The sequence below is a fragment of the Mirounga angustirostris genome, unplaced genomic scaffold (assembly GCF_029215605.1).
Source record: "Mirounga angustirostris isolate CCGP_5_RB_7025 unplaced genomic scaffold, mMirAng1.0.hap1 SCAF_10, whole genome shotgun sequence".
NCBI classification, from domain to species: domain Eukaryota; kingdom Metazoa; phylum Chordata; class Mammalia; order Carnivora; family Phocidae; genus Mirounga; species Mirounga angustirostris.
The window spans coordinates 115,620,258-115,642,366 of NW_026991718.1; the positions used below are offsets into that span (position 1 = coordinate 115,620,258).

The 22,109-nt window shown below is 43.8% G+C and overlaps 1 protein-coding gene across 1 annotated transcript in view; it reads left to right on the forward strand.

Annotated features, from left to right (window-relative positions):
• Window positions 1-22,109, forward strand: part of CNBD2 (cyclic nucleotide binding domain containing 2) — a 61,344-nt gene that overhangs the window by 36,210 nt on the left and 3,025 nt on the right. The window contains exons 9-12 of the mRNA XM_064573103.1: window positions 4,168-4,282; window positions 9,124-9,301; window positions 11,675-11,795; window positions 18,827-18,990. Coding sequence (XP_064429173.1) covers window positions 4,168-4,282; window positions 9,124-9,301; window positions 11,675-11,795; window positions 18,827-18,990 — 578 coding nt within the window. The remainder of the gene's footprint in view (window positions 1-4,167; window positions 4,283-9,123; window positions 9,302-11,674; window positions 11,796-18,826; window positions 18,991-22,109) is intronic.

Below are 22,109 nucleotides of genomic sequence, written 5' to 3' on the forward strand. Positions count from 1 at the left end.
GGTGGTAAGGGATCAGAATTCAAGACTTGCTTTAATCAGCATGATGATTACATCTTGACCAGCAGAAAGTTCTCAGTCTGTTTTAGCCTCCACTTCTTTGTCAGTAAAGTGGGACTACTTATCTCATAAAGTCTGTAAGGATGCGTCTAGCACAGACTTACTCAGTTCACATTCATCCTCAAATTCAGTGGTTCTGAGTGTTGTTGCTGGATCAGCAGCATCAATCGGTTTCACCTGGGAACTCACTAAAAATACAGATTCTCAGGCCTACGCAAGAGCTGGTCAACATCCAAAACTGTTTGGATAAGCCTTCTAGGTGATTCTGATGCACACTAAAATTGGAGAACTCTGATTTAAAGGAAGAGTTTTTCAGATTTGAGTAAGCATAAAGAACACTTTAGGGGGCTTCTTAAAAAGGCAAATTTCTGCCTCACCCCAGAGTCTCATTCATTAACTCCGGCAATCTGCATTTGAATAAGCACAGCTGGTGAATCTAAGGCAGGCGCTCTCGAAGTTCTTTCTGAGAAAAATAATACAGATGTCACAAAGTGACAGCAGGTGTGTGTGGGGGGCATCCTGGCTAGTGGGTGAGTTGGATTTGTCCTTTACAGTGTTTTATTGAAAACTGATTTAATCGTTATTGTGAAGATTGTAAATAAAATTTTGGACTTCTGGCTTCTTTTGAATATTCAGAAGATCAGGCAACACCAGGCTGTATTGTGATGCAGCCCCCTCTGACTGGAGTTGAAGAGCACCTGCCCCTTTTAAAGGGACTGCTTTTTTCTCCCATTTTTATTTCCCACCAGGCCGGCTACTGAAGTATTCATCTAAGGAGACTGGGATTTGGGCGCCTGGGTGGCTTAGTTGGTTAAGCAACTGCCTTCAGCTCAGGTCATGATGCTGGGGTCCTGGGATCGAGTCCCACATCGGGCTCCACCCGCTCTGCGAGGATCCTGCTTCTCCCTCTCCCTCTGCTGCTCTTCCTGCTTGTGCGGTCTCTCTCAGTCAAATAAATAAAATCTTAAAATAAATAAATAAATAAAGGAGACTGGGTCGTTCCGGCTCCTGTAGTTCATGGATGTGGCCACTAGAGGGCGATATAAGCAGCGAGTGGCCTGGGTGTCCTGGGGACCCGGGAGTTAGGGAAGGCAATTTCCCGGTGGCATAGGAAACATAGTTAATACCCACAATCAACTCATTTCGAGCAATTTATCATTTAGGGGCCCATGGTGAAATTGTTTTCTACAGAGATGTAGATGGGATTAAAGACCCACGAGAGACTTTCTGAGAGGAAAATGTTCACCTGTGTTCCTCTGGCACCAGGTTCCTTGTTGATAAATGTTGCATGAATGTTGACTAACCCTCCAAGCCCAACACCTGGCATAGAATAAGGGCTTATTAAATGTTTGATCCTTTCTCCTTCCTCTTCAACAGTAAACGGTCTTGAACCTTAACTATAACATGTCTCTTATAGTTCCTACTAAAAAAGGGTAAGATTTTATAAAGATACAAAATAAATAAGAAAAAGTGGCATATCTTTCTTTCCTATCAGATTAGGAAAGATTAAAAGGACTGTGAAAGCTCAGTTTTCAATGTAACACAAAGATATAACAGGCTCTGTTATGCACTGCTGGAGAGAGTGTAAGCTAACATTTCTGGAAGGCAGCTGGGCAATGTGTATTGAAATTGAAAACATACATACCTATAGGAAACAATCCCAAGGGGATAGTCAAACATGGGTATTATATTAGGATAAACTAGGTTAAATACTGTAATTATAGGGGCGCCTGGGTGGCTCAGTCGTTAAGCATCTGCCTTCAGCTCAGGTCATGATCCCACGGTCCTGGGATCGAGCCCCGCGTGGGGCTCCCTGCTCGGCGGGAAGCCTGCTTCTCCCTCTCCCACTCCCCCTGCTTGTGTTCCCTCTCTCGCTGTGTCTCTCTCTGTCAGATAAATAAATAAAATCTTTTTAAAAATACTGCAATTATAAGCAATCCTCAAATCTCAGTGGATTAACTAACAAAGACGCAGTCCTTCATCCTACTACTGGATCACAGCAGATCAGCAGGAGGCCTTGCTTTTCATGGTCCCTCAGGGGACCCAGGCCACTGGAAACTATCTTCACCTATGCTTCCATGGTCAATAGGACAGGGGAAGGGAACGTTGAGAATCAAGCACTGGCTTTTAAAGTTCCCACTCAGATGATCAGAAGTCACTTTGCTAAGGAAAGTGGCCAAAGAAGGCCACATCTGATTCAAAGGGAAAATACAATCCTGCCTTATGCTTGGGGGGGGGGGGGGGGGGAGAACTTGAGTATTTGTGAACTGCCTTAATGACCACTCTAGGCATTAAGATGTGTGTACAAGATTATCACTTAAAGTTGCTGTCATAGAAACCCAACTGCAGTGGCTTAGTGAATAGTAATTTTGTCTTGCAGTAGAGAATTAAGCAATCCAGGGCTAGAAAGCTGTTGGAAGAAGTCTTCAAGACCCCAGTCCCCTTCTAGCTTCTCCCCTCATCATCCACAGCTTATAGCTTTCATCCTAGTGGTCACAACATGACTATTCCACCTCCGGCCATCACATCGGAGTTTCAGGCAGAGGTAAAGGGGAAGGACAACCATACGTTTCCTGGGGGTTTTATCCATCAGTCTTCCACTTATATGTCATGAGCTGGAAGTGGGTCACTGCCACCCCCACTGCAGGAGAGTTTGGGAAGGTGGTGAGTTTTATAAATGGGGTTTTGTTGTCCTGAACAAAATCGGAGTTATATAATGACAAATTAGAAACAACTGAATATTAAACTTCAAGAATATTTTCTTGGGGGTGTAACGTGTGCAGTAAAGAACTCAGATCTAAAATTTACAGCTTCATGAATTGTTACATAGGTACACACCTGTGTAAGCATCACCCAAATCAAAGTAGAGATCATTTCTAGCACCCCAGAAGGCTCCCTTGTACTCTCTCCCAGACAAAATTCACCCCCCCAAACCAAAGAGAGCCACTCTTCTGACTTTGTTAGAAGATTACTTTTGCCTATTCTTGCACTTCATATAAATGGAATCACACAGTATGTGCTCTTTGTGTCTGACTTCTTTGGATCAACTAGTTACGGCATACAGAGAATAATATGCAGTCATTAAAAACAATAATGTAGAACCATGTTACCTGGCGTGAAACGATGTCCTTGATGTATTATTGAGTTTTATTTTTTCATTTTTATTTTTTAAAGATTTTATTTATCAGAGAGAGAGAGAGCATGAGCAGGGGGAGGGGGAGAGGGAGAAGCAGACTCCCCGCTGAGCAAGGAGCCTGATTTGGGACTTGATCCTAGAACCCTGGGATCATGACCTGAGCTGAAGGCAGACGCTTAACCGACCGAGGCGCCCAGGTGTCCTTGTATTATTGATTTTTTTAAAAAAAAGGTCACAAGAATCTGTTTTACATAAAATGACTCATTTATGAAAAATTGTCTATGTTATATGTTTACAGAGAAAAGTTTGAAATAATAGTCACCAAAATGCTACTCCTTGTTATTTCTGGGTATTAGGATAAAGTAGTTTTAACTTTATGTCCTTCTGTTTGGTTTGAGTATCTTTTAAACTTTTAATTTTGGAATGTTTTAAAATTTATAGAAAAGTTGCAAGAACAGTACAAAGAACTCCTGTATAACCTTGATCCAGATTCACCAATTATTGACATTTTGCCACATTTGCTTCTATATATATACATTTCCCTGCCTGAATCATTTAAGAGTTAAATATCATTCATTATACTCACTTACCCCTATATACTTAAGTGATTTTTTTTTTCTAAAGTCAGAAATTAACTGCAGAATAACTATCCAAATCAGGGAATTTAACATTGATGTAACATACAATCTACAGTCCATAGTCCATTTCACCAGTTGTCCCAATAACATTCTCTATGGTGATTTTTTTTCCCCCCATGCCAACATTTATTTAGTTCTCATGCCTATTTAGCTGTTTGAGCTTGTGATGAATAGATAACATTTGTGTTAAAAAAAACAAAAACAAAACAAAACCTGAAACCACTTGCATTAAGCCAGGTAAACTGGGGTAAGATGCAGTAGAGCGTATCTTCAAAGCCTGGCCTGCCCTGAGCCTCAGGGCTTAGCCTTTTTGTTTGCGTCCCTTGATGTTTCCAGGGCAGCTGTGAAGTGCTGCGTCTGATAGACCTCGGGACCTCGCCTTTCTACTACAAGTGGATCTGGCAGCATCTGGAGCTGATAGACAACAGACCTCTGAAGACCCACCTCAATGGTAACCGGCAGCCGCGCACAGTAGGGGGCGCCTGGGCCCTGTGGCTTCCCGTTCCCAGCCCATAGAATCTTAGACGTCTAGAGCTAGAAAGGCCCAGCAGGATGTCTGGTTTGATCCCCTCTTTTCGCAGCTGTGGAAACGTGGCCCACATGGCCCCACTGGGTGAGGCTCCTGCCCACCCTCCGGCTCTTCCTTTTTAGGCTTTCCCTTTGTTTCAGGTGCTCCTGGGGAGAGGGGTGGAAAGGAGCCTGGAGCTTGACAGAGCTGGGTTTGAATCTCCCTGGTTAGCTGGATGACTCACTGAGTACTTAAAGCCTCTGGGTCTGGCTTGTCACAGTAGCGTGGTGGCTGGGAGCACAGGCCCTGGAGCCAAACTGCTTGTGTTTGAATCCAGGGTCCCTCTCTTACTAGCTGTGTGATACTGGGCAAGTGACCGTGTCCCCGTGCTCAGTTCCCTCAGATAGTCCCTGCCTCGTGGACTTGTATGAAATGAGGCAAATGAATATATAAAGCTCTTAGAACACTAGCTGGATGCATCAGGCTATGGTAGGTGTTTGTTATCTTTATCCCACAGGTTACAAGGGGGGCTGAATCAGCTGTGTGTGTACAGGCCTATACTCAGGTGCACAGGAAATATCCTTTCTCTTCTCATGGCAGTTCTTTTTCTCTCTTTTCTGCTGACAAGCCACCAAAGAAAAAGCTGCATCCCATATTTTTTAGCCAATTTTTTTTTCACTGTGGCAAAATACACATAGCATAAAATTTACTATCTTAACCATTTTTATACCTACAGTCCAGTGGTATTAAATATATTCATAATATTGGACAGCCATCAACACCATCCATTTCCTAATCTTTTTTTTCATTTTGTAAAATGGAAACTGTATCCCTATTAAACAGCAATTAGCCATTTCCTCCTCCCCCTAGCCCCTGGCAACCATCATGCTACTGTCTATCTTTATGATTTTGACTACTCTACGTCATATTATTGGAAGCATACAGTATTTGTCTTTTTGGGATTGGCTTATTTCACTTTGCATAATGTCCTCAAGGTTCATCATATTGTAGCGTGTGTCAGAATTTCCTTCCTTTTGAAGCCTGAATAATATTCCATTGTATGTACATATCACATTTTGTTTATCCATTCATCCATCGATGGACTCTTGAGAACTTCCACATTTTAGCTATAGCGACTACTATGAGCATGGGTGTATAGTTATCTCTTTGAGACCAGTTTTCTTTGGAATATATACCCAGAAGTGGGTATATATAACTGGATCATATGGTAATTCTATTTTTAATTTTTTTAGGGAATTGCCATATCATTTTCCACAGGGTCTGTACCATTTTACATTCCCACCAACAGTGCACAAATGTTCCAGTCTTTCCTCATCCTCACCAGTGCTTGTTATATTCTGTTTGTTTGGTTTTTAAACATGATATTCATCCTAATGGGTAGGAGGTGGCATCTTACTGTAGTTTTGATTTGTATTTCCTTATGATTAGTGATGTTTAGCATCTTTTTATGTGCTTATTAGCCATTCACATGTTTTCTTTGGAGAAATGTCTATGCAAGTTCTTTGCCCGTTTTAAAATCTGGTTGTCTGTTTTTTTGTTAAGTTTTAGGAATTTTCTATATATTTTGGATGGTAATGCCTTACCAGATATATGATTTGCAAATATCTTATCTCATTCTGTGGGTTGCCTTTTTACTCTGTTGATAGTGTCTTTTGATACACAAATTTTTTACATTTTCATGAAGTCCAATTTGTCCATTTTTTCTTTTGTTGCCTGTGCCTTTGGAATATATACAAGAAATTACTGCCAGATCCAGTGTTGCAATGCTTTTGCCCTGTGTTTTCTTCTTTTTTTTTAAGTGGGCTCCATGCTGAGGGGGGCTTAAACTCAGGACTCTGAGATCAAGACCTGAGCTGAGATCAAGAGTTGGACACTTAACAGATGAGCCACCCAGGTGCCCCAAGGCCTGTGTTTTCTTCTAAGAGCTTTATAATTTTAGGACTTACACTTAAGTCGTTGATCCATTTTGAGTTAATTTTTATATGTGGTATGAGGTAAGGGTCTAACTTCATTCTTGTGCATGTGGATATTCAGTTTTCCTAGCACCATTTGTTGAAAACACTGTTCTTCTCCCACTGAAGTCTTAGCACCCTTGTCTAAAATCATTTGACCATATATCTGAGCGTTTATCTCTGGGCTCTTTATTTTATTTTTTTGGTCTATATGTCTGTCTTTTTTTTTTTTTTAAGATTTTTTAAATTTATTTGACAGAGAGAGACACAGCGAGAGAGGGAACACAGGCAGGGGGAGTGGGAGAGGGAGAAGCATGCTTCCCGCGGAGCAGGGAGCCCGATGCGGGGCTCAATCCCAGGACCCTGGGATCATGACCTGAGCCGAAGGCAGACGCTTAACAACTGAGCCACCCAGGCGCCCCTATATGTCTGTCTTTATGCCAATACTACAGTGCTTTGATTACTGTAGTTTTGTAGTAAGTTTTGAAATCAGGAAGTGTGAGTCCTTTTGCTTTGTTCCTTTTCAAGATTGTTTTGGTTATCTGGTGTCCCTCGAGATTTCATATGAATTTTAGGATGGATTTTCTATTTCTGCAAAAAAGTCAGTGGGATTTTGATAGGGATTGCATTGAATCCATAGCTCACTTTGAGTGGTGTTGACAACAGTACTGAGTCTTCCAGTCCATGAACATGAGATGTGTTTCCATTTATTATGCCTTGATCTTCAGAGTTCTTTCTTTGTGCACTTCTCTGCCCTGTGAACTGTCACTGCCTTGTCCTCTCCAGACTCTCAGTTCTGTCTCATCAATTCAGGGAAATTTCTGGGCTCCCCCTGTGTTCCCTCTCCCTGCAACATGGCTCAGAAAACCTCCAGGCAGTAAGCTGGGGCAATAGTAGGGCTTACCCCATTTGTTTTCTATCTTGCAGGGATGATTGTTCTTCATGGCCTGATGCCCAGTGCCTCATACATTTATCCCAGTTTTTTTAGTAGTTTTAGGTGGGAGGGTAAGTCTAGCCCCTGTTAGTCCATTTGGTTGGAAGCAGAAGTATAGATCTATGTTTCTTTTTCTTTCTTTTTTTAGATCTATGTTTCTTAGTAGCTGAGTTTTATCCTACTGTATGTATATACCATAATTAGCTCTAAAGCAATGACCTTTTACAGATATTTTGGGTTATTTCCAATTTTTCACTATTACCCTGCTGTGGTAAATTTCATGATGTGTTTATCTTTGTATACTTGTACAAGGGAACATTGGATAAATTCTTAGAATTATTGAATCAAGTAATCAATCCACTGCATGCTGGTCTTACACATTTAAAATACTGATAGATATTGACCAAAAAGCCTTCCAAAAAGGTTTACTTGGGGCTTTTTATTTTATTTTTTTAAAGTTTTTATTTATGTATTTGAGAGAGAGAGAACGAGAGACAGAGAGCAGGAGAGGGAGGAGGGTCAGAGGGAGGATAAGCAGACTCCCCGCCGAGCAGGGAGTCCGATGCAGGACTCAATCCCGGGACTCCAGGATCATGACCTGAGCCGAAGGCAGACGCTTAACCATCTGAGCCACCCAGGCGCCCCACTTGGGGCTTTTTATATGTGCTGTGTTAATTTAGGCCTACTCTTTATAGATTTTGGATTTGGATTAACATTAATTTTAATAGTTGATTTGAACACTGGAGACCTATTTTTATTTTATTTTATTTTTTTTAAGATTTTATTTATTTATTTATTTGAGAGAGAGAGAGAGAGTGAGAGAGAGAGCGCAGGAGGGGGTAGGGTCAGAGGGAGAACCAGACTCCCCGCCGAGCAGGGAGCCTGATGTGGGACTCGATCCCGGGACTCCGGGATCATGACCTGAGCCGAAGGCAGTCGCTTAACCGACTGAGCCACCCAGGCGCCCCTGGAGATCTATTTTTAAAAAAGATTTATTTATTTATAAGAGACAGAGAGAGAACATGCACCCACGGAGGGGAGGGGCCAAGGGAGAGGGAGAGACAGTCTTAAGCAGACTCCGTGCTGAGTGCGGAATCCGACGTGTGACTTGATCCCAGGACCTTGAGATCATGACCTGAGCTGAAATCAAGAGTCAGAGGCTTAACTGACGGAGCCACCCAGGTGCCCCTTAATCTGTAATTCTTATAATAATCCTACGAGGACATAATAAAATTAAAAAAAAATAATCCTATGAGGGCTCCAGGAAATTACCTCGTCCAAGGTTCTATGGCTCATCATTCCTTTATCTCTTACTGTTGCCTCCGTCCTCAATCCCAGATGAATATGATCTGTTAGTGAAAAGTCATGAGCTTTAAATCAGGTAGACTTGAGTTTTTTTTTTTTTTTAAGATTTTATTTATTTATTTGAGAGAGAATGAGAGAGAGCACATGAGAGGGGGGAGTGAGAGAGTGAGAAGCAGACTCCCCGCCGAGCAGGGAGCCCGATGCGGGACTCGATCCCAGGACTCCAGGATCATGACCTGAGCCAAAGGCAGTTGCTTAACCAACTGAGCCACCCAGGCGCCCCTAGACTTGAGTTAAATCCAAGCTTCAGCCGTTTCCTGGGTGACTTAAACTCTGCTGCTCATTTGATTTCTTAAATGGAGCCAGTGACACTTACGTGGATGTAACATATGTGAAGGCTCTGCTCCAGAGCAGAGGGACAATACATGGAAAACACAGTGTTTTCTATTTTCCTTTATTTCCCCATGGGCCAGACTGGCCAGGCAGGTGAGTAGGATATACCTTTCATCATCAGCACAGACCTCATATATGCAAAGACCCATTAATGTGTTTTTCTGTGCTTTCTCTAACAGAACCTTCTCCTGTGGAGAGATTTAAGGAATTTCAGATCAAATCATATCCTGTACAGGACTTTAGCTTTCTGAAACTTAAGCACCTCCAGAACTCCTGGGAGCCAAAGGGGACCAGCTTCAGTAGGAGGATTAACACCTCAGGGAATACTCTTCCAAAGATGTTGGGCCCGAAGATCAAGTAAGTTTAGCTCTTGGCAGATAGAAGCGTTCAGATTCTGGTTGAAAAGGGAGATATAACTTGAAAAGACAGAATGTCAGGGATACTGGAGAGGGGGCAGAGGTAGCAGGCACAGCTCAACCCCAAAGGTTGGGGTGTAGACAGAGGACAAACTCGAGAAGTCCTAGATCTGAGACCCAGGAGCAGCATTCTCTGCCTGTAACCCACAGAGACATTTTAGCTAGTCAGCTACTTCTTTTCTCAGGGAATCTATCTGAAGGAGGGGCAGATCTTCTGGCTCTGATACTCTGTTTGTCCCTGGATCTTTTTGACTCTGAGCCTCTTCAGAAAATTCTACCCATCTAAAGGAGGCAGGAGATAAGAGTCTGGGCTTTGGAGTCAGTTCAACCCAGGTTCAAGTGCTGCCTTGGCCACTTATTTTAGCTCTATGTCCTTGCACCAGGGACTTGACCTCTCTAAGCTGTAGTTCCCTTGTCTGTAGATAATAGTAGTTAAGTCTTGGTGTTGTCTTAAGCCAGCAATTAAATGAGATAATGGTAGTTATAGCTAACACTTGTGGAATACTCTATTCCTGGTCCTGGATTATCTAATTTAATCCTCACAGGAGTTCTATGAGGTAAGTACTGTTATCAGTCCCATTTTCAAGTGAGAAAACCAAGCTACAGAGAGAGATTAAGTTCCTTGTTTGAGGTCATACAGGTAGGAAGCGGCAAAGCCAGGATTCAAACCTGAGCAGCTTATTAGTGCTCAGTCTTTTTATTTGGTATGACTGTCACAGCTGGAATGAGAATGCACATTGAGGGCTGCACTTTTGCCTCAACCCAGAGAGGCTGAGGAGCAGGAAAGGACACTCAGTGGTACCTGCCTAGAGGCAGCTCAATGCTGGACCCAGAGCAACATAACACCTCTTCCCCCCTCCCATTAAATGTAAAATCAAAATATCACAATGAGGAGCGCCTGGGTGGCTCAGTTGGTTAAGTGTCCGCCTTTGGCTCAGGTCATGATCCTGGAGTCCTGGGATTGAGCCCTGCATTGGGCTTCCTGCTCAGTGGGGAGTCTGCTCTCCCTCTGCCCCTCACCCAGCTCGTGCTCTCTTTCTCTCTTAAATAAATAAATAAATAAATAAATAAATAAAATATATATCACAATGATACTAATAATAACATCAGTGTCACAATCTCCATGTTGCCCCAAGTACCACTGCACTCAAGTCCTTTGCCTATTAACATTTCTAGCCTGCTGGCCTCCATAACGAGGATCCCATGACTTCTGAGTTGTTATTCCCTCTGATGGATATTCTTTCCAAGGGATCCAGTGCTTGAAGTCCCAGTCCCAGTTCTTCTGAAGGTAGGGATGGAACAGACCCAGGTTCTCTGCTGTAAGGAAGAAGAGACAGGTTGGACCCAGAAATGAAAAATAAAGACCATGCTGGGCATGTCCTGGGGGGTGAGAATTACAGGCTGCCTTGTTTATGTGTTGGGTGAGTTTATGAGTTGGGTGAATATATCAGCTATATTCTCAGCTGATAAATAATTTTTTCCCTGCCTCTAATCCAGATAGCATAGCCTGTCTCTTCCTTCTACCTCTCCTGAGACCAAAGAAAGCACAAGATCACCTGTGTAAAATTAATTCCAACATGAACAAAATACAGAATCTACAGGCTGCCCAAGGAAACCTGTCTTTTATTTATTTATTTTATTTTTATTTTTTTAAAGATTTTATTTATTTATTCATGAGAGACAGAGAGAGGCAGAGGGAGAAGCAGGCTCCCAAGGAGCAGAGAGCCTGATGCGGGACTCGATCCCAGGACCCTGGGATCATGACCTGAGCCGAAGGCAGACGCTTAACCATCTGAGCCACCCAGACGCCCCCTGAAACCTGTCTTTTAAACAAATAAACAAACAAAGCCATTTCTTCTCTGCTTTTCTGCCAAGAAGGAGAGCCCCAACCTCTGCTGTGTCCCCAGGGGCACAGAGCTTACTCTAGCTCAAAGCAGTCTGTTCCATTATTGGACAGCTCTGACTTAGAGATATCTTCCTCAGGTTGAGCATCTATCAGCCAGCCTGGACTTCTCATCCATCCGGTCTGGCTCAGCTGCATGAGATCATCAGCCCCTTCTTCCACATAACAGCCTTCAAGTGTTTAAAGGGGGTCCTATCTCTTTCTCTGCTAGCCTCCCCGCTATTAAACTTCTCCAGTTCCTGATATGATCTCTTCCAGAGCTTGATTTGAGTTTTCTCACTTTCCGGGGGCAGTGTGAGTTCTCCAGGGAGGTGAGGTCTCACTGTGCAGCAGAGTGGGGCTGACTGTCCAGGGCCTCAGGAACTGGCTATGTGACAAATGAGTTCTGTTTAACAAGCTGTCAAATTTCAGATCCAGGAGTCCTCATTTGCTTGAATGTTCCATGATCAGTACCAAGTATGGTGATCTCCCTGAGGAGGCTGCAGTGGGCGCCTACATCAAGATCCACACTGTGGAGGAAGGAGAAGCTGTGGTGAGTGTACAGAGAGCCTCGTTCATGATAGAGTGTGTAACATGGCAGGCTGGGAGTGTTAAGTAGTAACAGGAAAGGTTTAAAAACATCCCACTCTATATTTGGTGATATTAAGGAATATTATTGATTTTTTAAGATATGATAACAGTACCATGGTTATGTTTTTTTAAGAGTCCTTATATTTAGGAGATACATATCAAAATACAGATAAAATGATATGACATCTGGGACTTGCTTTAAAATAATCCAGGAACAAGGCAAGGATGTACCCTCTCACTTGTTCAACATTGTACTAGAAGTCCTCCCTAGTGCCTTAAGACAAGAAAAGGAAATAAAACATTTGGGAAGAAAGAAATAAAGCTGTCTTGTTTGCAGTTGTTTGATTGTCTATGTAGACAACTTCAAAGAATCAAAAAACAAAACAAAACAAAACAAAACCCTCCTGAAGTGAACAAATTATTATAGCAAGATCACAGGGTATAAGGCAATGAACATTGGAATTTGAGATAAAAACAATACCCTTTACAATAGCACCAAAAATGAAATGCTTAGGTATAAATCTAACAAAGTATATTCAGGATCCACATGCAGAAAACTGATAATTATAATGAAAGAATTCACGGGGCCCCTGGGTGGCTCAGTCGGTTAAGCACCCGCCTTCCACTCAGGTCATGGTCTCAGGGTCCTGGGATGAAGCCCACATCAGGCTCCCTGCTCAGCAGGGAATCTGCTTTTCCCTCTCCCTCTGCCCCTCCCCCATGCTTGTGTGGCTCTCTCTCTCAAATAAATAAATAAATAAATCTAAATAATTAAATAAATAATTTATAAAATAAAATAAATAAGTATAATAAATAAAATAAATCTTTATTTTATTTAAGTAAAAATAAAATAGTTTTTTAAAGATTTTATTTATTTATTTGAGAGAGAGAATGAGATAGAGCATGAGAGGGGGGAGGGTCAGAGGGAGAAGCAGACTCCCTGCTGAGCAGGAAGCCCGATGCGGGACTCGATCCCGGGACTCCAGGATCATGACCTGAGCCGAAGGCAGTCGCTTAACCAACTGAGCCACGCAGGTGCCCTAAAATAAAATCTTTTAAAAAATTATAATAAAAGAATTCAAAGAAGACTTAAATAAATGGAGAAATATTCTATGTTCATGGATTGGAAGATTCTATTGTTAACGTGTTAGTTCTTACCAGCTTGATGTATAGATTCAACACAATCCCAGCCAAAATCCCAGAAAGTTATTTTGTGGATATTGACAAAGTGATTCTAAAATTTACATGGAAAAGCGAATATAAACCAACTGGTAAATCCAAACAATGAACAATTCATCAATAAGAAGAAATGAACTATCAAGCTAAGAAATGACATGGAGGAAACTTAAATGAATATTTTAAGTGAAAGAAACCAATATGAAAAGAATAAGTATTGTATATTCCAATTATATGACATTCTGGAAAAGGCATAACTATAGAGATAGTGATCAGTGGTTGCCAGAGGTTTGGAGTTCAGGAGGAGGGATAAATAGGTAAAGCACAGAGGATTTTTAGGAGAGTAAAATTATTCTGTATGATGCTGTAATGGAAGAGACAAACCCTTAAGCATTTGACAAGACTCACAGAACTTTATAGCACAAAGAATGAACCTTAATGTATGCAATTTGTAAAAAAAAAAAAAGTCATTTAGGAGGCAGGGTTTCCCAGGAGGGAATGCAGACTATGACAAGAGCATCTAATGATACTACAAATGTATGAAACGATCTCAGTGAAGAGGGTGGGAGAAAAAGGGCTGACCTATGTAACGCTGGAGGCAGCTGGGGTCCCTGAGACTGAAAGCCGAAGGAACAGCCCATGAGCACTGTAGTCTAGCTGATAATGTCGTTACCCATGGGTGTATGCTTAACAGTTCTGATACTGCAATACACGTGTACTGAAATGGATCAATTCAGTAAATGAATGGCAGGTGACGGCAGCCAGGTTTCTCATCATTGGAGTAGAAATTTGCAGATAAGCAAGGAGGCTAGAATGATCCATGTGGTAATGGATTCGTTGAAGACATCTGTATGAACTCCTTTTTAGCTTAGTATAAATACGGGTGGTCACACATAGAGATATTTATAGATACGTGTCTCAACATCTATCTTTTGCTCTGTCAACTGACAGGGCCTAAAAGAAACGACACTCCAATAGCAATGAGCAAACCTAGCACCTGGATCTTGGTTTCTTATTTTAAAATTTTTATTTATTTATTTGACACAGAGAGAGAGAGAGCAAGAACACAAGCAGGGGGAGAGGGAGAGGGAGAAGCAGACTCCACTGAGCAGGGAGCCCGATGCGGGGCTCGATCCCAGGACCCTGGGATCACGACCTGAGCCAAAGGCAGTCGCCTAACTGACTGAGCCACCCAGGCTCCTCTGGATCTTGATTTCTAATACCATTCTTCAATAAGAGGAATAAGGGCTCCTTGGAAAATGACTGATTCTAGGTCTAGGGCAGGAAATAGACAAGATGAGCCTGGAGCGTTTTGTAGTGCCGTGGAGTAAGGAAGTATTGGGGGAAAAAACCCTACATTGATGGAGGCAGGCATATCAAAGGGACACAGGTGCCAACTGGAAGAACTCCCAGTAGCTAAAGCTAGAACAGTTTGAGCAACAAAATAAAATCGTATTCGATTATAACTGAAAGTATATAGTAAACATCTCTGAGAACATACTGTATAATGACTAAATAATGAACAAATTAATAAATAGGGGTGAAGAGACAAATCTCCCATGCAGAAGAATTCCAAATAATTTACATACATCCTAAAGGAGAGGATGTATAAACCCCGCTCCTTAGGTGCGGGCTGCACATAGTGACTTCCTTCTAAAGAGTAGAGTACGGAAAGGGGGGGGGAAGAGTAACTTTACGGTGGAGGAACCTGAGAAACCCCACCGTAGCCAGGTGATCAAGGCCAACAGCCGCAGTTAAAGTGTGTTGATAGTATGTCCCTTAATATGATGAAATGGGGTATGATGTGATGAGAATGACACTTTACCTCTGTGGTTCTCTTCCCAATAATCCACAACCCCAGTCTAATCATGGGACCAAATTGCCGGGTGTCATTCAAAATTCCTGACCAGTACTCCTCAATAGCTATCAGGGTCATCATAAACAAGGTCAGTCTGAGAAACTGCCCAGCGAAGAGGAGCCTAAGGAGATAAGAGAATAAATGAATATGTGTTTTGGATAGGATCATGGAACAGGAAAAGGATGTTAGGCTAAAAGAGGAAATCTAAATAACTCCTTGACCTGAGTTAACAATAATAATAATATATTGATATTGGTTCATTAATCATAGCAAAAGTATCCTACTAATGTAAGATGCTAATAACAGGGGAAACTGTATGGGATTATATGGGAACTCTGTACTGTCTTCTCAATTTTTCTAAGTCTAAAATTGTTTTAAAAAATAAAGTCTATTAAAAACATAATTATCCGGGGTGCCTGGTGGTTCAGTTGGTTAAATGCCCAACTCTTAATCTCAGCTCAGGTCTTGATCTCAGGGTCATGAATTCAAGCCCCATGTTGGGCTCCACGCTGGGCATGGAGCCTACTTAAAAAAAAAAAAAATTATCCAATAGTTGGAAGGGCGGGGAATGCATGGATGAAACAAGTTTGGCCATGAGTTCTCACTGTGGGAGCTGGGCAGCAGGTGGTCCTCCACCTGCCCCGGGGAGGGGCTGTCTTCTGAAGCCCCATGTGTGGTCATCATCCAGTATGTGGTCGTCATAGTCCAGAGAGCTGCTCCCTTGCCGTGCCCTCAACACTGTTCCTCAGTTACAGCATCTCCAGGGTCCCCCTCATATGCCTGTCACCCCCTGCTGTGGTGGGCTCTTAATGCTCCTGCCCCACGGGACTGGGAGTCTTCAGAGGCAGGAAGGCCAGCCAGGAGTGGGTGGGAGCCCCAGCCCCTGGCACGGCCCTCCCTCGAGGCTGATGGAATATTTCCAAGCTCTTAGGAAGCTCTTCCTTTTTTTCAGCAAAACTCTGCCTCCTGCAACTTTTTTTTTTTTTAAAGATTTTATTTATTTATTTGACAGAGAGAGACACAGCGAGAGAGGGAACACAAGCAGGGGGAGTGGGAGAGGGAGAAGCAGGCTTCCTGCCGAGCAGGCAGCCCGATGCAGGGCTCGATCCCAGGACCCTGGGATCATGACCTGAGCCGAAGGCAGTGGCTCAACCGACTGAGCCACCCAGGCGCCTGCCTCCTGCAACTTTTAACTAGCTCCTCCCCCAACCTCCCCTGCCACCCCAAGAACAAAACAGAAGAAATCAGCTTCCTAGCCACATGATGGCCCCTTAGATATTTAAAGAATGCCACTTTGTGGGCGCCTGGGTGGCTGAGTCGTTAAGCAACTGCCTTCGGCTCAGGTCATGATCCCAGGGTCCTGGGATTGAGCCCCGCATCGGGCTCTCTGCTCGGTGGGAAGTCTGCTTCTCCCTCTCCCTCTCCCCCTGCTTGTGTTCCTGCTCTTGCTGTCTCTCTCTCTGTCAAATAAATAAATAAAATCTTTAAACAAAAAAAAAAGAATGCCACTTTGTTTTTCATTCAACATTTCGGGAGCCAGGCACAGTGCCAGTGCCCCGTTAATTATTTTCTCATTCGGTCAGAACATCCTCCATTCCTTCAGGGCAGTTAGTGCTTCCAGGTAAGGCACTCAGAACTGAACACGGGGCTCCTGAGGCCAGGCGCTGGCCTGTGAATGCAACCTCACACCGCCAGGCAGAGCAGCTGGGGATGCTGGGCACCCCGAGCCGAATGAGGGCACCGGAGGGCGGAACGGCGTTGTCTGGTTGGGCAGACGGTGACGGCAGGGCAGGCGGGGCAATATGGCCCAAGAGCAGCAGGGACCGTGTTGTCAAGGGCCTGCCGTGCGGGAATAGGGACCTTGGCCTTGATTCTCTAGGAAGGCCTAGAAGGCTTTGGGTGAGGGCTCGGAACAAAGACCCGCTGCCTCGTTCGTCATGCAGGGCCCAGCACAGAGAAGGCCCCCCGCCCCCAGATATGTGTTAGCATGACTCCTGATGAAAATGCCTGTGGAGGTCTCCCTAATGTGTCTTCGGTAAGACTCTGGTCTCCCTGACTTCATTTGTCGGAGAGAGAATGGTGACAGCTGAGCCTGTATTCACGTAGATCACAGTTGCCTAACGTGGGCAGCAGGAGTGTGAAGCTGGGTCAGTCTTGGGAACATCAGAGGTTGGGGCCTGGAGAAGAGCCTCTGTTTTGAGCCAGGAGGTGTAAGGGAACCAGCTTCTCCAGGCAACAGGCCGACCGAGGCCTCAGACTGGGCAAGCCGGAGCCATGGGCAGGGCAGAAGGGATATAACAGATTGGGGTCAAGGTCAGGGGGTCCTTATCTTCATTTTGCTTCTAATTAGACAGCTGTGTGGCCTCGAGCAAATCACTTGACCTCTCTGAATCTGTGTCCTCATCAGAAAATGAGGAAATTCACCTGGGTGAGCTGCTAATTCGAATGTTCTGTTACCCCATTTGAGTATTCATTCAGCAGAGAGTTCTTGAGCATGGCCCAAAATGCCAGTGTGGGTAAGTAAACTGACATTCTTCCAGCCCTCGTGGGGCTTATGATCTAGTCTGGGGACAGGCAATAAACAGATAAATTAGCAAACACATAAAATAGTGCAAACTGCTGTTGGGAATGGAAGAGAAAGCTGGATTGTGGGGCAGGCTTCTTAAGTGGAACAATCAAGGAAGCCAGCTCTGAGGAGGTGATGTTTAAGCTGAGACCTGAATGGTGAAAAGAACAAGCTGCGGACGACCTGGGTGAAGTGTGTTGCAGACCAAGGAAGAGTAAGCTCAAAACCTGAGGCCAGAAGGAGCTTGGTGTGTCAAGGGGACTGGAAGGGAGCGCAGCATGGCTGGAACAGAGTAAACAAGGCAGGGTGACATGAGGCCAGGCTGGAGAGCCAGGCGAAGTTGAGATAGCCCAGGCCTTGGGGCCACAATGAGGAGTTCTCATTTATCCTGCATGCTGTGGGAAGGTATTTGAAGGGCTTAGGCAGAAAAGGGCCCTGACTGGCTCGTGTGTGCGGGATGGGTTGCAGGTGGATGAGGGTACCTGCCAACGGTGCTGCCCTCAGTGGAGCCCTGAACAGATCGCTGGGTTCAAATCCTGCCTCCACCTCTTTCTGTCCTTGGGCAAATTACTTAACCTCTTTGTGCCTCAGTTTCCTCAGAGTATAGTGGTTAAAAGCATGGACTCTGAAGACAGACCCCCTGGGCTCAAATGCTAGCTTTATTGCTTCCATGCTATGTGATGTCGGATAAGTTTCTCAATCTCAGCGGCATCCTCTGTAAAATGAGGATAACAATAGGACCCACCTCATGGGGGACTGTGACGGTGTCAGATGAGTCATACCCACGGCAGCAGCAAGAGGGCCTGGGATGTAGCGAATGCTCAATAAATATTGCTGTCATATCATCATCATCATCATGGTCAGGGAGCCAGAGGAGTAACTGAGCTGCAGAGAGGAGGCCAGTGACCCCCGAGGTCTGTGAGGGACAGAGAAGGTAACTGAGGCCCAGTGGGGTCACGTGAGCAGAGACCTGCAGAGAGGATGAGGGAGGGTGTGGTGGCTGCGGAAGGGAAGATTTAGAAGAGGAAGACTCGCTGTTGGCATTCTGTCACTGCATGAGGAGGAGAAAATTGGCTTTACTTGGCACAAGAGTCGAGATTGGACATGGGGGCAACCTTGTGAAAAGCTGTACCCTGAAGAGTGTGATTCTTGGAAAGCCTGCATGGAGGTAGGACACGGACAAAGTGCCTTCCTTACAGGCTCTTCTAATCCCAACTATCAGAGGCCTTTGATGTCATGTAGAAGGAGAACTGACCTTCTCCCCATCACTTGCAGAATGACCCCCAGATGGATTCACCGTCTGTCTGGGGCCTCGTTTTTCCTGTCTAGATAATCTGCTGGTAGAAGTGGACAGTCTCTGAGGTCAAACTTTCTGGAACTTTCTGTTCCCCAGGGCCTTCACCAGATCTTCCTCCCGGAGAACCAGCGTGACATGCGGCCCTTGATCCTCGTGAGCCTGGGAGCTGAGATGATACTGGTGAGGAAAGAAAAATTCTGTGAACTGATCGACAGCGAGGTAACAGAGAAGTTGTCCAGGTTCAAGGTCAACTACCCCAGGTCAGTGCTGGAAATGTGCATACATCCCACCAGACCGAATAAAACAAATTTTCACCTATTGTTTTAGTTAAAGAAAGAAAAAAAGTGCTAATACCTAATGCTGAGAAGGGGGGAATGAAACCAGTAGTTGCTGGTATCCCTTAAATTGTCTCAATCCTTTTGATAATAATTTTAGTATTATGTTGCAAGGGCTATTCCCTTTGAAGTAAAGGTCTACCTTTGGATTTATGTAATTAAATTATGGGAATAGCTACATGCGCTGAGATGTTCATAGCAGCCATATTCATGATAGAGAGAAAAACCACTACCACCACCACCCACACGTGTCACACTAAGGAGATAGTTTAGAAATCGTGGCGTGTTTCTTTGATAGAGCATAACTGTTGTATTAAAAAAATTGTAAGTTTAATGACTCTGTAGCAGTAGGGTAAAATAGGTGATATAATGATACACGGAAAGGATGCAAAATTGTATATATTCTATGGCTATGCCTTTGTAAAACACAAGAGAAAAACCTAGAAGGAAATGAACAAAAGCGATGACATCTGTGATGTTGAAAATTTGTAAGAGTCATTCTGTCTGGAAGGTGAGACTAAAATGTACTTCCTGGTTATTGTTATGTATTCCTCTCATATTGTTTTTGCTGTGTGGGTGCATTGCTTTTATAATGAGGGAAGAAAATAAATTCTTTCTTTAGTTTAACTTTTATTTAGTTAACTTACAGTGAAATATGGTTTCTGGAGTAGAATTCAGTGATTCATCACAACAAGTGTCCTCCTTCATACCCATCCCCCATGGAGCCCATCCCCCACCCACCTCCCTCCATCAACCCTCAGTTTGTTCTCTAGTGTTAAAGAGTTTCTTTTTTTTTTTTTTTTTTTAAGATTTTATTTATTTATTTGAGACAGAGAGAATGAGAGACAGAGAGCATGAGAGGGAGGAGGGTCAGAGGGAGAAGCAGACTCCCTGCCAAGCAGGGAGCCCGATGCGGGACTCGATCCCGGGACTCCAGGATCATGACCTGAGCCGAAGGCAGTCGCTTAACCAACTGAGCCACCCAGGCGCCCCAAAGAGTTTCTTATGGTTTGTTTCCCTCTCTCCTTTTTTCCCTCCCTTCCCATATGTTTATCTGTTTTCTTTGTTAAATTTCACCTATGAGTGAGATCATATGGTATTTGTCTTTCTCTGACTGACTTATTTCACTTAGCATGATACACTCTAGTTCCATCCATGTCGCTGCAAATGGCAAGATTTCATTCTTTTTGCTGACTGAGTAATATTCCATACATATATCCACTCCACATCTTCTTCATCCATTCATCAGTCAATGGGCATTTGGGCGCTCTCCATAGTTTGGCAAAAAGAAATACTTTTTAAAAGCTGTTGTCAGGGGGTGCCTGGATGGCTCAGTTGGTTGAGTGTTGACTCTTGATTTCAGCTCAGGTCATGATCTCAGGGTTGTGATATCGAGCCGTGTGTCGGGCTCCATGCTGGGAGTGGAGTCTGCTTAAGATTCTCTCTCTCGGGGTGCCTGGGTGGCTCAGTTGGTTGGGCGACTGCCTTTGGCTCAGGTCATGATCCTGGAGTCCCTGGATCGAGTCCCGCATCAGGCTCCCTGCTCGGCAGGGAGTCTGCTTCTCCCTCTGACCCTCCCCCCTCTCATGTACTCGCTCTCTCTCATTCTCTCTCTCTCAAATAAATAAATAAAATCTTTAAAAAAAAAAAAAAGATTCTCTATCTCTCTCTCCCTCTCCTCCCCCTCTCTCCCTCTGCCCCTCCCCAACGCCTCCCCCCCTAAAAAAAAAGTTGTTGTCAGGAGAGTGGCATTCCTTTTTTCCTTTATTCTCCAAATGTTTGGTAATGATGATATTACTTTTATAATTAAAAAAATAAAATATCTTGAAAGATTCGATCAAAATTTTCTTTTTACTTTTCCCTGGTTTTCAAATTTTCCAGAGTGAATACTTCTATAATGTCAAAAAAACCTATTTTTTAATGTAAAAGTTAACTGGGCCAGCGGTTGTAAAACTATTTTGATCTCACACTGTTATTACTAAGAAGTGTTTGAGTATATACCCCCTAGAATTTATGTAAATATGAATAACATATGTTAATTTATTATTATTATATACATATATTGCTGTGCTAAAATATACATTATGGACATACCAAAATAGATCTTTAGAAGAATAAGACAAAGATGAATATAAATGATGTCCTGTATTTTTTTCACACACCCCAGTGGATCTTGTTCACCTCACTAGATGACATGACCCTACACCCCCACTTTGGGACCCCCAGCCTAGACCCCTGGTCTTACCACTGGGCCCCCTGCCTCAATCTCCTCCCCACTAGATCCTTTCTGTTATCTGTGCTCTTGCTAAAACCCAGATCTGGCCATGTTAAACTCCTGCATAAAACCTTTCAGTGTCGGGGCACCTGGGTGGCTCAGTTAAACATCTGCCTTCGGCTCAGGTCATGATCTTAGGGCCCTGGGATGGAGCCGCATGCCCCCCTCCTTGCTCAGTAGGGAGTCTGCTTCTCCCTCTCCCTCTGCCCCTCCCTGCTGCTCAAGCTCACTCTCTCTCAAATAAATAAAGTCTTAAAAAAAAAAAAGGTATTTTAGGAGCCTTAGAACCTCAAATGATGCCTGGCACATGATGGGTATCAGTTAATGCCTGTTGAATTAAAATTCAGAAGAGGTTTCTATAGGCCTGAGGGCGGCAGATGCTTGAGCCCTCAGCATCTGTGCCTCTCGGTCAGCACTCGGCTGCAATGGTCCACAGTGCTGACAGATAGAATTCCGGCTTATCCATTCACTATTGAACTCATGGCTTCTAGACTGCTAAAGCAGGCAGAAAACATATCCATTATCTAGCTTAATTCCTCCATGTTTTAATTGAGGACTGTGAAGCCCAGGGAAGAGGACGTGACATCCTGAAGATCACACACTCAGTGACAGTCACACCTGTCCTGCAAATGCTATGAGCTGGAAAAGCTGAGGTCTCTCCCATGCAAAGCACGCCACGCAGAATGGAACCAACAGCTGAATTCCCAAGAGAGAAAGGAAATCTCCGAGGGCCAAAATGAAGGAGAACCTAAAAGATCTAGTGTGAGAT